The sequence below is a fragment of the Arctopsyche grandis genome, chromosome 10 (assembly GCF_051622035.1).
Source record: "Arctopsyche grandis isolate Sample6627 chromosome 10, ASM5162203v2, whole genome shotgun sequence".
NCBI lineage: Eukaryota > Metazoa > Arthropoda > Insecta > Trichoptera > Hydropsychidae > Arctopsyche > Arctopsyche grandis.
Genome location: NC_135364.1, coordinates 3,012,448 through 3,029,613, shown reverse-complemented (window position 1 = coordinate 3,029,613; position 17,166 = coordinate 3,012,448). Strand labels below are relative to the sequence as shown.

Here is a 17,166-nt window from a genome sequence, read left to right as displayed (position 1 = left end):
ATTTGAGCAATCATTTATCCACTTTTCGCCCATCGCCATTTCAATCTCTTCATAAATTGATATTAAACTCACATTTGATGAAAGGACTTTTTGTGAGACAAAATATTCTCAATAATGATATCGAAAGATTTGTTTTTACTATCGTTTTCTATATTAGATAGTGTGAAAAAGCTAAAAATTTTGGATCTTATAGGCGTTTAAACAATTAAACTCTGACAAAACGAGTGGGGGGCGAAAAGTCAAACAAATCTTTCTCGTCGGCTGTCAATTTTGGATCTTTGAACTTGTCTATGGCGGTTAAACTTCTCCAACGACTTAATTGAAATTTGAAATTGAATTGAATCTATAATTGAAATTTATATCGGCGGAAAACCTCGCAAGTTAGCAGTTTCAAAGTGATCGAAAGAGCTTAGGAAGGGGTGTCTTACAAATGAACAAAGTGAAACTTATAAAAAACCTTTAATAAAAATCCGACAGCGTTTACTGAAATGACAAATAAAAATAAGTTTAAAAGCTTTAAAAGTTTAGTAGACGATAGTTTCTATACACTCTTCTTTTGGAATGTTTGAGTGAGTTCAGTAGCAGGTAATTTTTATACGTAGAACTTTTTAAAATTTCTTGGCACGTATTTGCCATTGCTGGTATATCTAGTATCTTAAGCTGCGACAGTCGTAACCAGAGACCCTGCGGGAGACTCGTTTGCGGACAAATCACCACGTGGATGGCCACCTTTACGCCCGAGAGATACGACCGTCGTTTAAACTCTTTCCCCCCGGACAGGTTTATATTAAATAAATCTCACGCACACATACCATATTTATGTTAATTTATTTTAATTGCGTCGACGGTCGACTATCATTTTTCTTTCGCCGAATGATATTAACAACGACTGAAAAGCGCGCTAACGAGACGTCGACGCTTTTTACCTACCGCCGTTTTTTTTTTATTCACATATTTATTTTTTCATTCGCAAAGTTGGCATACCTGTCAGATTTGAACACGGATTCGCGCCTAACAATGTGCAAATTAATTTTAATTCGAAGCGAGCATGCTCGTGCTGGGCGGTAAAAATCAATCGAAAGTGGGTCGTAAGTTGGGTCGCTTTTTAGTTGATCAGGTGTATATTTTATTGTTGGTTTTTTTATTTTTATTATTTATATTATATACCTGTTCGTTTTAACCGTTAGGTTTAATCCTTTTTCCCATTAGGAATTTATGGTCGGTTGACTGTTTTGAGATTAATCGTGGTGTTTATGCTTATTAGATGCGAATTTATGCACCGCTCCGAACGATTCTGCTTCTCTTAATTGATTTCGTTTGACTTTTGAAGAAATTATAATGGGTTTAGCTCAATATACCTGCTGGCTTTAGCTTTTTTAATGAGCCGTGTTCTTTCTAATCCAGAATGACCGCGTATGCAAATTTTTTTATGGAGTGGATTTAAAATTTTTTCGAAACAAAACTATTGAATTTTTTTCACACGTTATTTATACAAATTTTTAGTATAAAACCTCATATTAGCTATTTTATTTAGCATAAAAAATTCAAACTGAAATTAAATACATATAATTATGTACCTATATATGCCTAATTTTCCTTCTCATGCTGGTAAAAAATTTTACAAAAATAATTGCTTTAAAATTAGTTTTCATACAAAATTTTTTCAGACTTTATATTGCATCATATAGGCAAAACCTTTTCTTGCTTTACTAATAGACTGATATTACTTATTATTATTATTAATAATTTAAACTAAAGGAAACATCTACAACTGTACTTTAAACTTTATAGTAGGCAAGCTTTTTGGTAAGAACACACTCAAAAGTACGCTATGGTCTTCATGCAATTTTTATTTCGTATGATCTTATTATTTTGACAAGTTTCTCCTACATTTCTTCAAATATAGGAATCACCGTTATCGATCACTGTCAAACCTATATCAATATAAAGATAAAATATTACCGAAAACACGATGGAATCTCGATTCTTATTCAGATTCGTATATATTTCTTCCTACTGCCAAGTTTATTGAAATGAGGTGTAAATATCTATGAAATGAGTATCCAATGAGTTAGTAACATTAAATTTTATAAAAATAAAATCGTAAATTTCCTTAAAACGAATAGGTTTTTGTAATTCATCTTTTGTATTCTCTTTTTTTCTAAATCAATAGTAGAACTCTTCCATAGAAAATCGTTCCATAAAATCGGACGGTGTGATTATTGTATTAATGAGTTTTTTAAGATGATCATTTGTATATGTCATCATCATCATCATTTAAAGCCGCTCACTATCCACTGCTGGATGAAGGCCTCTCCAACACGCTTCCACTCGTCTCTATTCTGCGCAACTCTCATCCATCTCACTCCACAGATTTTCCTTATTTCGTCTATCCATCTTCCTTGTGGTCTTCCTTTTACCCTTTTGCAGAATGGTACCATTCTAGTACATCTTTTGTCCATTATTATAGCCACGTGGCCCGCCCATTGCCATTCTAATCTCTTCACACTATCCACTATATCCACTACATTTGTACTCTTCTCACCCGCGTATTCCGATTCCTATCTTTCCTCGTTATTCCAAGCCGTTCCATACTTATTTGAGTGCATTGTGTATCTTCCATTAATTATAATATAAATAGAACGTAAAGATTATGTGTCAAAACTTCAAATGCATATAAAAAGATGTTTCCAAAACTCCGAAAAGAAAGCGTCTTTTCGGAGCGATTTCGGACTCGATTTCTATGAAAAGCTCTGAAAATCGAAAAGGTCGAAGCTTAAAGCAAACGTCAGATAATATTACAATATACAATTTCAAAGCTTGCAGAGTTTTGAGCTTTCACACTCGCAATAATGAATTAACATCGACAATGCGATTAACTACACACGCCCACAATAAACAACGTTTGCAATTAACGCCGGGACACAAAAGTTTATTACCTGTACCACCTGGAGATGCAACGAGGCGAATGCAACGCAGACAATATCATTAGAACTTGCATTTATTATTACTACATGTCTACATATTACGTTGTAATACACACACAGGTGTGTCGACTTTCACTAATTTTTACCGCCGATTAAAATTCACAAACACACCTGATTTTAATTTGAGACACGAAAGCGAAATATTTCCACGTGTGAAAAACGGCGTATCGTAATTGAAGGGTCGAGGCATCGACACCTTAAGTAACGGTATTTGGAAAATTCACCTGTCGCACTTTCTTCTGCACGTACTATTTATTATATATATTCATATACATATATTTATTTCACACGATCGGTCGATCAAATTATACGATCGATCGGTTCAAACGGTTCATTATTAAACTTAAGTGTTATAAGTATGGAGGAAATTGCTTGAGTGTTGCTGCGACACTATTAAGTTGTTTTTAGTGCGTTTCTTATTAATTTGTGTTAACCCTTTGGCTGTGCGGGATAGCATCGCACGAGGTGTGTGACTTTCAGGTGAAAGAGCAGAATTTTCTTGAATCACGTATTCCATGTTTAACGCCGTTTATCTTCAGGATACGTGAATCTTTGTGTGTTGTGTCTTGGGCTATGAGAAATTTCCAGCTTACGAACGTGTTAACAAATGTGTCGTGTGGTGCTTCTCCAACTTTTTTTAGATTTAGTAATCGGCATAGATTTGATTTGATTAATTTAATAGAATGTCTACTCGTTGTCTCGTACGAGCTATAAAAATATTAGTACATTATTGTAGGCTTATCTTATGTACATATATTAAAGGGCTCACAAATCGATTGAGAATCATATGTACAATCATCATACCTAGTATAGTGTGTAAATTATCCCCTTCAGTATGAACTTATTAAATAGCGATATATTGTCTAACTAGTAGCTAAGGTTTTTTTTATTTCTCTTCTTCGCCAAACTTTAAAATGAACTCTAATTAAAAACATAATTTTTCAAGACACTTGCTCAGTTGAGTAATATTCCATTATCAATATTTTTATTTATGTTTTAATTTAAATATACCAGAAAGCCCTAACAGGTAACCCCAATGCACCGTGCTGAACAGAAACACTCTATATTTGATATGAGTATTATTAGTATTATACAAAGTAAATACATATCAATTAATATCCACAGAGACGTCTATAGTCAAATTTGGTAAATTTTGCAGCATTGTTTTTAAACAATTAAGTGAAATTCAGTAAATGAATATCAATTAACTAACACACAAATTTGTAAATTTGTATGTTAGTTTGTCTAAATTAGTAAATTTGTACGTTAGGAACCGTTGGAGATGAAAATCAGAAAAAAATGGCAAACTTTGATAGGAAACGATGGACCTGGAGTCATATCCAAGGTCTGGCCATCAGAAACCAGTGGAATTTGAACCCGTGACCACTTTTTTTTAAGCATTATACATATGCTAACCACTAGTCTATTCTGCTATTTGAAGTTTTGACACAGAATCTTTACGTTCTATTTCTATTATACTTAATAGAAGTTTTAAAAACTGATTAATACAATAATCAAACCATCCGATTTCATGGATCGATTCTCTATGAAAGAGTTCTACTTTTGAATTTGAAAATAGTTCTTTTCAGATGTTTAATATAATAAAATCAATGAAGATTTCTTTATAACAGTTATTACAATAATATTAACTTAAATTTAGCTTTCTGAAATGTTATGGAACGTACTTATGTATGTACGTATTTTATTTAAGAACACTTGGGAAATGCGGCATAACCGATGGAACCCAGGGGTTTTGTTCATACAAGTTATACAAATATCAAATAAGATAAAATAACTAATAAATAACTGAAAATAGAGGAAAATAAAATAAGAGAACATACAAAAGATGAATTGCAAAAATACATTTATTTTAAGGAAATTATCAAGTTTATTTTTCTCTTCAAAGTTATTAATTAAACTTAATTATTAATTAAATGTTATTAAACAATAGTTTGTTAAAGAAAAGGTTCACTTTTAAGCTCACATGCTGAGGAAGGTGATCCAACTGAGCATTACATAATGTTCTATGTAATATATTTTAAATTATTATTAGACACATCATTGAGAAACGCCGTTTTAAGACACATTCGCGTGGAAATTCAACACAATTGCACAGATCGTGAACCGCAGATTGGCTAGTTCAAATCTCAATAGTATTTATTCAATAATGACCTAGCCATTTTCCGTGCAAAAAATGCAATTGAATACACACACGCATACGCAAACAAACATACATGTACCTTTCGAATTGATTTATGACTTAACGATTTTTTTTTCATCAACAGTGACTTCTCCAGTTTGAAGAAGGAAGACGTGTACCACAACAATGAGCTGGCTTTTCGCACTGCAGAGTCCTATTTGGGCATCCCGGCCCTTTTAGACGCCGAGGACATGGCCCAGTATGCTGTACCAGATCGGCTCTCGATCCTCACCTACCTGTCCCAGTATTATCAGTACTTCGCGTCAGGTAAGAATCCCTCCATCTCGTATTTGGTCAGGACCGGATCGATGTTTATTTATTTGCTGACGCGCACTGGATTACCTACCTACCTGCCGAATCGCGGCTAACCAACCGGTTGTGTGGTTTTTTTTTTTGACCATTCACCATTTTGCGAGAAACATCTCTTCTCATTGTGAGATCTCTGGTCAAAGGGGCGCCGGTCTGGAAAACGAGGACGCTGACGATGATACCTCGTCATTATTTTTACCGTATTAATTTTTTGAACAACATGTTGTATACCTTCGTTTCGGAAGTGTTTCTCTACCTGTGTTCGGTTGGCTTTTTTTTTTACAGAACGTTTTGCTTGCATATTCCAATTTGTACGAGTCGTGTTAAAAGGATCGCCTTGTACAAAACGGCACACATTTTTTTTTGTCTCGGTGTTAATTGGGATCGGATTTAACACGTTTGAAGTTGTCTTTTATGGGACTCATGAATTTTTTGGGACAATTCTCGAGAGGTTTTTGCCACGTTTTTGTATGGTTTCTATTATATGGTGATAAATTATCACCATACATATATGAGCATTTAAATGTATGAGGATTTAAAGTTACATATGTTGGGTAAACATTGCTTAAAATATTCTTTTCGATGAAGTGGTAAATGGATTTATATATTCATAAAATCATCAATGCAATTGCACAATTATCGTATTATATAATAGAATTTTTGAACTTCTAGGTCTTAAATCGGAAATTAAAATGTCCTCTTCAGGATAATATTGTAAAATGTTAACTATAAAATATCTGGTGCATATTATAAAAAGAAGAACAGATATCAATTTTTAATCACCCAGTTCGTGAAATCGCTTATTTCATAAAATTGTCAAAAAATGCTTAGTTCATGAACGGCACAAGTCCGTTGCTTTTTCATGAAATATTGTCAAACCAATTGCCATTTTACTACATATGTACATAATAAAAAAATCTGTGAATTAGTGCTGTTCATTTCACATTGTAAAAAAATGTAATAATACTACATGCACTATGAACGAACAAATCAATTTAAATTTAATTAAAAAACCGTACTATACTATTTGTACGAATTTTAATCTGCATAAATTTGACATTATTTTTTCGAATGTCAACATATTTTGTTTATAAGAATACTGTACAGATTAGGTGATTGGTGCTCGTCGACCACTGGTTTACTAGAACTGATCACCCGATCTCGCGTTCGCACCAAAAATACCTCAGCGTATACACGAGCCGTATACAACAACCAATAAGGACTCGCGGCTCATCGACCAATGATCTCTCTGGTATAAATATTAGGCGGTTATGGTCCGTGTTTCATTCGGAGCTGACAGGCAGACGGATCAAGAACAACAAACAACTACCACACTGCTGCGTCTTTCACTCCGACCTCGGAAACCCCTCCCCACAAGTCTACGTTACAATACTATACACTAACAAATTCATTATAAAATTAACAGGCTAGTGTAGTTCATGAAATGAGCAATTTCACATGTATTGGATATAACAACCAATTAACATAGTATATGTATAATAATTTATAAAAAAAACAAGCCTCATAATTGGCATACAGCTACTGCAAACAACAAGCACACAAATCCAGTTTACACTGCAATAGATTTGCATTGTTCATTAAAACGACATTATAATGTAATCGATTATTTGCTTTAGATTGCTATTTACAATTTACCAGACTATTATATCATACAACTCTATTATTATTTATTCGACAGTGCAACGCTAAGCTGAGCTATGTCCATGATTAGAATCTCAATACGAATTTCTTTGCCATCGAATACCAAAGCTCGTTTTCTTCGAACCTTCACTTTTTAGACCTCAAACCGAACGACCGGACCCCTTTGTTTTGCACGTTTTGTAAATTACTCGTACACGTCATTGTGCAAAGTCACCATGTTCGAACTTTCGACGGACAAGTGTTCGCGGTGAACGGAATGGACCAGCTCTCTCGACCTTCGGAGATCTTCGGATCCTCACGACTTGGAGAGGATCCATTCTTTCGATCCATGGGAATCTGAATTCGACGTGGTCAACTGATTGATAGTCGGGTCGCCACCGTGGACGATCCTAGGAATTTTTTCCCAGAATCAACAGTTGGCTGCTGGTCTTGTGCACTCTTCTCATTAGTGCTTTAGTTCACGTGCGCCAGCTTAACTATTTTGGTTTTCGTTTAACAGTTTGTACGTACGTATGTATATACGTCACACCTTTTAACGAGTGTCCACACCGGCTCGACCGGTCGTCATAAACTGATAAATCGTGACCATTACTCAAGCGATAAGGATGTTTGATTTTTTTTCGCCTCTTCAAATACGAAGCTTTTTTCTTCGGCTTGCAGGATTCGTTTGCCACTGATTGATCGATCGATCCATCGATTAACAATAAAATGGTGTGGTCGTATTTCATTTTTCGATTTGATTTGTTGTTTCTATGCAGTATGCGGTCTACGCGTAGGGTTGCCAGATGAAAAAATGCGAATATATCCAAACTAAATAACTCGGAATAGGACATTCGAAGACTTTCAAATTAAAAAGCGCACAATTTTCAAGCAGTAGCTTTTCTTTTAAGAAGACTTTCTTATAGTATTGAACAAATTTGAAATGGAAGACAAAGTCAGACTGTTAAAAAGATGGAAGATATTATTTTCAAATCAAGAAAAGGACATGTTCTTTTAGTAATTGGATTATTAGTCACATTGCGATTGCCCAAAAAGACAATTTTTGCCATTTAAATCGCGAATACGAAATATTTGGCACTCGAGTTCTCGTTAGTATGATGGACTTTTCGGCTGCCAGATCTGTTATAGAGATTTTAGTGATTTTTGGGCCAGCGCTTTGTGACCAATAATCACCGAACCGTTCTTTTGAATAAAATGTAGTATCTACGCATCGTTCTGGATCCGGTCCTTTCTTCGAAGTACTTCGTTTGTACAACAATTTCACTTGTGCAAGGTCTTCTTTTATCACTTCTAGTGCATAATGCAACGCTTGAGCGATCTTTAAATTAAAATTTTAAGTACTTAATAGCCCGTGTCGATGATTGCATATGTGATGGTTTATTCACAGTAATTCTTCACTCAAGGTTGGTTTTAAAATAAGATGTTAAGCAAATGTGAAATGTGCACGTATGTACATACTACATACATATGTATATAGACTTGAGTTTAGTTAGATTCGTTCCTCATATATGAACAATCTATGTTACGGTAAATCCTTTCTCGTTTCAACGCCTAAAAAAGCACTATTAAGCGGTCGAAGGTTACGTATAGATTGTACAAGAGTTTTTGTGCCAACAAACAATACCGACGTTTGCTTTTATTATAACACAGTTTGACCTCAAGACTCAGACCGAGGAGTTTCTGTCGACGTCGGAGATTCATCTTTCGGTTTTTTCTTGGCAGCGTGATGCGGCCAGGCACACAACTAGTTATTTCTCTGCGGTCAAGACGGAGGTCTGGACCTCTGCAGTCGAGTTTTGTGATTAAAGTAAGGGAGCCGCTAAGACCCAAGACTTCACCGTGTGTGGGCCCGCCTGCAGCGTGACTCGAACCCTCGTTCCTCTTCAAGACCAATTGCATAGACTGGGTTTTCAAACTGTGTTCGGAATCCTGGGTTCCTCGAAAGTCCTTTATAAAAAGTTTTTTATAAATGAAGAATCTGATCCCAGTAGTAGTTCAGTTCATAGTGTAGGGCACCGTAATGATATGAAAATAGTCTAAGGGCACAAACAAACATTTCGTTTCGCCCTATCTTTACGTGATATACATGTTTACATGTGCACTTTAACCGACTCGGATAGTGCCACATTCGGTCGACACCCTATGATACAATGACCCGACTGTCATAATTGGAGATTATGCGCTCAGCTTTATCCGTTCTTGCCTAAACTTAACATCTTATGCAGTAGATTAGACTAGTGGTTAGCATATACTGCTTCGAACAGAGTGGTCACGGTTAAAATCTCACTGCTTTCTGCTGGCCAGACCTTGGATTTGTGACTCCAGGTCGATCGTTTCCTATCAGTTTGCCAATTTTTCTGATTTTCATTAAAACGGCTCCAACAAGTTGGCAACCTTACCCATTTATCGCAAAATCTCGAGTTTTCAGCAATCTCAAATCTCGCTGAATTGTATAAAATGCTGCAAATTTACAAATTTGACCACATATGTCGCTGTGGATGTCAATTGATATGTATTTCCGTTGTATAATACTAGTATCAAATGTACAATGTTTCTGGCTAGGAAGGTGCATTGGGGTTACTTTTAAGACCTTTCTGCTACAAATTAAAAAAAATCTTGATATAAATGCATTTAAATTATAACTTTATTTATAAAAACACTTCGCGCAAAGCGAAGCGCACTACTAGTATAAAACGCGAATTATGATATTTTTAAAAAGCAACGAATGAAAAATTTACAAAGCAGTTTTTGTATTACTTCTATAACCCTGCTTTAGTAAGATGCAGCAAAAAATGCGTTTTATTTTACAAGGAATCCTCATTCAAATTGGTATAATCTTTCAGGCAAGTATGTCGTTGTCACAAGAGCTTTTGAGAGCAAATTGTTGCGCGATTAATCGAGAGACAAATTTCTACGTCAATGTAATACATTATATACAGATTTTCTGTATCAAAGAATGGTATACGAAATGAATTGAAAACTCCTGGCAGCGAGTGCACTGACCGAGTGCATTCTATCTTCGTGACCCACCCCACATCTCGTTCAGCTGGCGGCTCACTTTTGACCGTCTAATTAAAATGCGTTTGGGTCAAGTTACGCTGCCGAGTCATGATTACCCAAGGGTCAGTTTCATGTTGCGGTAATACCTTCAGTACCTACCCATCTGCGGTTCAATTAACCACACGTTCAGTGCACCAGATATACGGAGTGCAATTAGTGGTCTGCGAACGGGGAGAGGGAGATGGAGAGACGCCCCAGCCTCCTTCTTCGGGTGCCGAGGAAACACCTAATTGGGTGTTTATTATTTTAATGAGACACGTAAACAGTGAGTAAAGTCCACTCTGAAAAGTCCACAGCACGACTTACCCCTCAGGTCTGTCTATCCATCTCAGATATTACGAGTACAGTATGGCTAATCGTCGTGAAATTGCCATCACGATACTGCACTCTGCACGGTCACGGACATACACATATTTTATAATAGTTGGTGGTTATCTGCATGCAGTTCTAGTTTTCAATTTTGAGCTAGTCTGACCTTGGAGGGTCAGGACATGTTGCGTTGATTGCTCTCTAAATGGTCTATCATATATGTATCTCGTTGAAGTTAGTGTAATTTCTAACTTGTTGTGCCAAAGAAATGTACGAGATATGTAAAAGCCAGATGTACTCGTAGCAAGTGCTTATGCCAAGTAGCACTGTTCTATTACTCAAACCATGTGTACAAGCAACTATATCATTAAAAATTGGTTTAATAAGTAAAATTAAGTTTAAGATGTCCATTCAAATTGATCCAGTTGTGACACAACTACTGGTTGTATTTTATCTTTAGATGTATTAAATTTTGAAAAAAATCTCATATACGGCTGAACTTGCTTAAATTTCGGCCTGTACTGCACTAAAATAGCAGCTTATACAAAGCAATGTTTTAGACCTCAACTTAAAAATAATTCAATTAGCATAAATCATTTGAATAGTGCTATGTAGTACTGAATGTCAGAGAACAATTGTAGATTTTACTGCGTTTCCTTCGTATTGAATTTCCATTCTTCTTCCTCGCTTGCTCAATGCTGAGCGTCGTGGTCATTGATGTCATCTGGAATTTGATGGACGATCCGCCTCCTCTTCTCCTGGTTCGGTGCCAAGTTGAAGTCAATGTTTAGGGACGATCCTGTCACTTCTTTGGTTTGGTCTGACCATCTCTTGGGAGACTCCTCTCTCTTGCCTTCTCTCCAGCGTTCCGGTGACTACCAGTCTCTCCAGACTCCACATTCTTTCTGGCAATATGGCCAAAGTAGGAAAGAACCCTTTTCCTGCATGTTGTGGAGAATCTCTCTGAAAATGCCAGCTGTGCTGTGAAAATATCCATTGGATGCACAGCATCCATCTCCAACACCACATTTCGAATTTCCTTTATGACCCTAATTTTATCGTGGCTTTTTGATCTCATTTTAATATGTTTTTATGAGTGTATAATGCTTATAATAATGAAGGCCTTCACCGGTTTTCCAATTATAAGTACATAAACTGTTTTGAAAGGTCAAGTGTGTGGATAAGTGAGGATTTTATATTGAAAATCATGTCCTTACAAGGTGCTATTTGCATTTGTAATGTTATTTATTGATATTTACCTCACTTTACATACACGTTGTTCAAGGTTGTCATGTAATCACATGATTATTTCATTTTTGTCCGGTTCTCGTCGTTGTCGAAACCTTCGAACCCTTTAATGCCGGCTCGCGTGCTTGTCTCTTATTACCGATCGCTCATTTCGTTTCGGTTTCTTTTCTTTCCCATCTCCATTTTTCCTTTCGGCTTGTGGTGGTAGCCGAGTATTCGTTTTGTACTTTGTGCTTGTCGGCGAAAGGCCCTTTCATATCTTAAGACCCTTTTATATTTCGATTTTGGTCCGGCTACGTACAAAAAACTTTCAAAACTACCAATCTGAATACGTTCTTATTATTAATTGATCAAAGAACTTCTAAAGCTTATCTCCATATACACATCTATCTCGATATGTAAACATATGGTAAATTCACGGTACTCTAGTTTAAAGCTTTTGCGATTTTGGGATGAGCTTGAAGGCCTAAATTGAAGGGCTCCCATACAAAACGACCAAATTTGTTTTTCCACAGTTTGCAATATAGAAGCGCAACATTTGGTATTTAAAAATCAAACCTTAGTCAAATTTTTGAAAAGGGTTGGAGAATTCTGTGTCTAAATGCCCCAATACAAATTTTCACCCGCCTGAGCAACGTCGAGTAATTCATCTACTACTTACATAATACGCTTATATCATTAAATCAGATGAAACAATATATTGATTTTTTTAATTGAAACGTTTCGTCCATGACCTCTTTCATTTCCAAAATTCACTTTTTAAACCGTAAACCGTGACCTGCACGGCTTAACAATTAACCGCTGGCACGACCGTTCAGATCCGGAAAATCGATACGAATTTTCATATTTTATATGCACAATTCCGTTTCTTTGTACTTTTGAATAACAATGAAAGCAAATTAATAGTTCGACGTGCTAGTTTTCTTGTCACAAAGAGCTACACGTCCGATATGATTACACACTCCCATTAGATCTAACCGCAAACATTCAACTACCAATTGTGAGATCGAAAGTGTAATATTACAACGTTGCAGCAACGATTCCATTGTAATGACATTTGGGATGAAATCGACCGCACCTTCGTACAGATTGATCTTCGTTGTGCAACATCTAAACAGCCCTGATGTGAAGCAATACACGCTATGTAATTTGAAATCTGTAAAGGATTCTTTCAAGTAACAGTTGCCAATTAATAGTATGACGTTGCATTTTAAAGTGTCTAGACGAGCGTATCTGGAATGGTCTTTTTTCGGTGTTTGTTCTATCGAATATCCCGTTACACACCACCAGAGGCTGCAGATAGGTAGATGGATCGATAGATTAAACACACCGTGTTAAATCTGCGTTATCTCTATCTTATCTCTCTACGTCGGCTCTCTCACACCGGACGTGTAGCTTTGATATGGTGGACACCGGCTAAAGTAAACAATTATTTTGAATATCCAGATCAGTGTTGTTGATTGTGAGCCACTTGATCAATTTATATCTGTGCTCTTATCCTTCCCTTTCGGAACACGTGTTAATATGATAGAGCAATAAAGAGATTGACACGTTCTCGTTTCTCTCGCACCTTTCGTTTCTTTTGGACCAAGGTCGTCCACTGTACCTTTTTTGTGTCTTTTAAATTGATTTTCATTATTTATAGGTATATTTATGTCGATGTACTCAAAAGCAAATTTGCTTTTAAGTCATGTATGAACATTTATTTGCCTTTCGATTGCATACATTTATTTCTTTGGAAAATACCACTTTATTTTTTATTATTATTATTATATTGTATGTACGTTTTTAAAAAACATACGTATGTATGTATTTAATTATAATAAGGATTCTGCCAAATAAATTATACTGTCTCATGATGAGAAATGAGCGTCTGAATTGATTAATTTTTTTTTGGATGAAGCCTTAAGTCATCCGTTAATTAATTAATCCATTTAATATTTTCGTTTACAATTTATCTTGTTTGTTACAATATTGCTCGGCGTTTTTAATGTTTTTATATTACGTTTGAATACTTTGCATAATTTTCCCATCAAAGAAACTCATGTTAAAAAACGAACAATAAGTTTTATTTATTAGAAAATCTTTTTTATATTTTGTGATGAAAAAAACAACTCTAATTTTCCAATTTAAAGTGAAAACTTCATAATTAAAATAAATAGTTGCTTCACCCGTAATTAATACAATACAAAATAAAATACGACAGTTGTTTCACCTTTTCTAAATATTTTCCCATCAATAATTTGATTTTTACAAGTATTTTTCTGACTATGCAACTGTAGTTCGTTGCTGGTCTTTATTTCGAACCTTCTTTATATTATTATCCATAGTCAATTTTTAAGATTGATTATTATACATACACTATACATTTTTATCCAAATCACAATGTTATATAATATATGAAAGCTCACAATGTTCACCATACTAGAGTAAGCCGTTGCAAACCATATCCTACTCTTCAATGCTTAATACACAAACTTTTATTAGATACATTGATGAAATACCTTACTAGCAATATCTCACCTTTGTACTAGGTACGTATAATTTATTTGCCATCCCTGACAGAAACACCTATCGACTAGCAAGACTTTTAACCAGACACTAGAATTCCGAATACGAGACAGGCGAGAAAGCTCTAAGCAAGCGCACGGGGGAAAATGCAACAGAGGACACCACGTCCTGGTGATCGACAGTACATTGACTTCACAATGGAAACGTAGATAATTAACCCGCGATATAAATCATCGACAAAAGGTAAAAACGGAAAAGCCACGACGGGGTTAATTGGGTGCGCGCTTTTGCACGCGGGACACCTGTGTCTCTCTCGGACATACGTCCTTGTGCCACTAACGAGACACGTAGTCACTTCTCTCGAGATAGCAGGAGATCTGCGTAGGCATAATATAATAATATAAAAGATCAAGTTTGTTTGTATGTATGTATATACCTCTCAAGTATTTACTTCTATGTGCGACAGTGCAATATCTCACTCTGTCGAGGGCCTCGGGTCGTCCCGCTCACGTCCTATTATATTGCACGAACTTATGAATAATTTTATTGCCTAGTGTGTGTATATATGTACATATATTGTGGCGGATGTACAGTGTGTGCAAAAAGCTCGGTCGTGTCGCTCAAATGCGATCGTGAGACATTTTGAAGCGTACGGTGCGATATCAAGATCGGTTCTGTAATGAATGCCGGTGTTGTGTTTGCCCGTGCTTCGAAATTGAGTTATGTTTTCTTGTTGGTATAATCTTTTGTTGTGAAAGTATAGTTGGGAGATCAATATTGGCTTGTTGGCTTATCGAAATATTAAAAAAAAATGGGAAAGGTTCGATATATCAGGCTGCTCGTTAACCCTGATATTTACATATACCTATATGTATAGTCAAAATATGATAAGTTTTTATAACAAAAGGGTAAGGATTTTGTCCGATTTGATTTCATAACTGTAGATATACATAGAAGTAGAGGTTAAATTTACTAAGGCCTGCCCCTACCCTTAGAAAAAGGTGCGCAAAAGCTACAGTCAGTATATGATTATGCCGTGCGTATCTATTCTGTGGAGTGGGGGTGGGCCTTCGTAGACATAACGACATGTAGATGCTTAAAATCGCCAATTGTTTATCTACTCTAGGTATTTATAGGTAATTTATTCTAATCTAATATATAATTTAGAAAGAGACTTTGTATGTATGTAAGTATGTAAGTATCTTTGGTTGGGAACTTCATAAATAAAACAAAGTTTCTATGACGACAATTCAATTGGTTGAATACTATATTTTTTTCGATTCAAAGAAATTTAATAAAAAAACAAATTAATATTTACTATTAGATTCGCCATGTTTACGCTGTTTATATTACAAATACTGAGCGAAGCCAGGGAAAACAACTAGTATTCAATAAATATAGAGCAACGACAGGGTTCAAAATGTCTTTTAGGCAATCCCGTTATAACGAATTAACCCTTTTAATCCCACTGGTAAAAGCGAAGAATCCCTAGGGCTCTTATTTAAAACACATTGGCAAAAATTGTTAAATTTATAAGTATGTACATACATACATGTCTTTACTGTATATTGAAAATCTCGAGATATCGGTTTTCATGTATTTGATTGTAACGAAGTTTATTTTTACAACTTTTGCCCTTCTTTGTACTTATGTAATATTTACAAATAATATTCAGTGGTACTTCAAAAATCGTTCAACATTCGAACTCAAAAAATACTATTTTGATAACTAAGTTTTTGTATTTTCATTTATTTTCTTTACAAACTATATACATATATAATTACTTATTACACTATACATATATCATGCAGATGAAATCACAAAAAAAACAATACCGAGGATTGAATAGTAGCTGAGATAAATAATAAAATAAAGACTACCCCTTGGGATTCTTCGCATGCATCTCGCAAAATAGTTTGGGATTGAAAGGGTTCAGTTAAAGTTACTTAAATCTTACTTATCCTAATTGTATCTGAGCTCTAATGCCTCCAGCTTATAAGAAAACCTGTCATGTACTGCTCTTGATCTATCAATCTACGTAATCTTATAACCTTTCCCCTACAGTAGACCTTTTTAGGTCTTAAATTACACCATTGGCCTTCTTTCATTCATCTTTAGAACATGCCTCGCCTATGTACATGTAATATCTAGCAAGATGCTTTAAAAACCGTCACATTAATTTGAGGTATTTTAAAATAAAACTTCGGTATTTAAAATATTCAAAACATCGTTGGATCGAGTGTATTAAATCAAAATAAGACGGCGCAATGAAGACACGCCAAATTAGCATTTATAAAAAGGTCACATTATAAACGGATGACATCTCTTTTAATTTTTAAACGATGACCCCATGCATATTAGGGAAATACATACATATTCAAAAAAATATTATATTACACTTATAAATTATACAAACTGGTTTTTTTTTTTCCAAACGATGTTCATGTGTTCGATTTGACCTGAAAAGTCATCGCGGCGAGCTAGGCCCGGTCGGTCCAAATATTGCACATTGTTAGCGAACCACTTTGGTGAAATTAGAGCGAATTAGTCCATAAACAGTAGTGATTATCGGGAATGAATGACAGACGGTTGCACAATCATCGACAAGAGCGTGGGCCGACAACTTGGCCACAGGCAAGGTAACACCGGTTGTTACCGACCGAGTTGGCCAATTTATCAATAAGCATTTCACTAGCGAGCCATTGTCAGATCACAAACAGACACACGTGCTTTAGATTGTGAAATTTTAATCCCCATTCAAACTGCATAATTGCATTCGGCAGGCAACTTTCGAAAGACAATGTGCGAGGCGCGATCAAAAAGTACCGTGGAGTTGACTTGGTAACGTCACTCCTGAATGCATATCGATAACACTAATTT

General features: G+C 35.5%; 1 protein-coding gene across 3 annotated transcripts in view; it reads left to right on the top strand.

Annotated features, from left to right (window-relative positions):
- MICAL-like (protein) overlaps positions 1 to 17,166 on the top strand; it is a 117,862-nt gene that overhangs the window by 54,645 nt on the left and 46,051 nt on the right. For 2 of the 3 annotated variants that reach the window (XM_077439561.1, XM_077439560.1), the window contains exon 3: positions 5,273 to 5,454. In XM_077439561.1, coding sequence (XP_077295687.1) covers positions 5,273 to 5,454 — 182 coding nt within the window. Of the gene's footprint in view, positions 1 to 5,272; positions 5,474 to 8,970; positions 9,002 to 17,166 lie in introns of all 3 variants that reach the window. The other variant, XM_077439562.1, reaches the window with a different exon arrangement.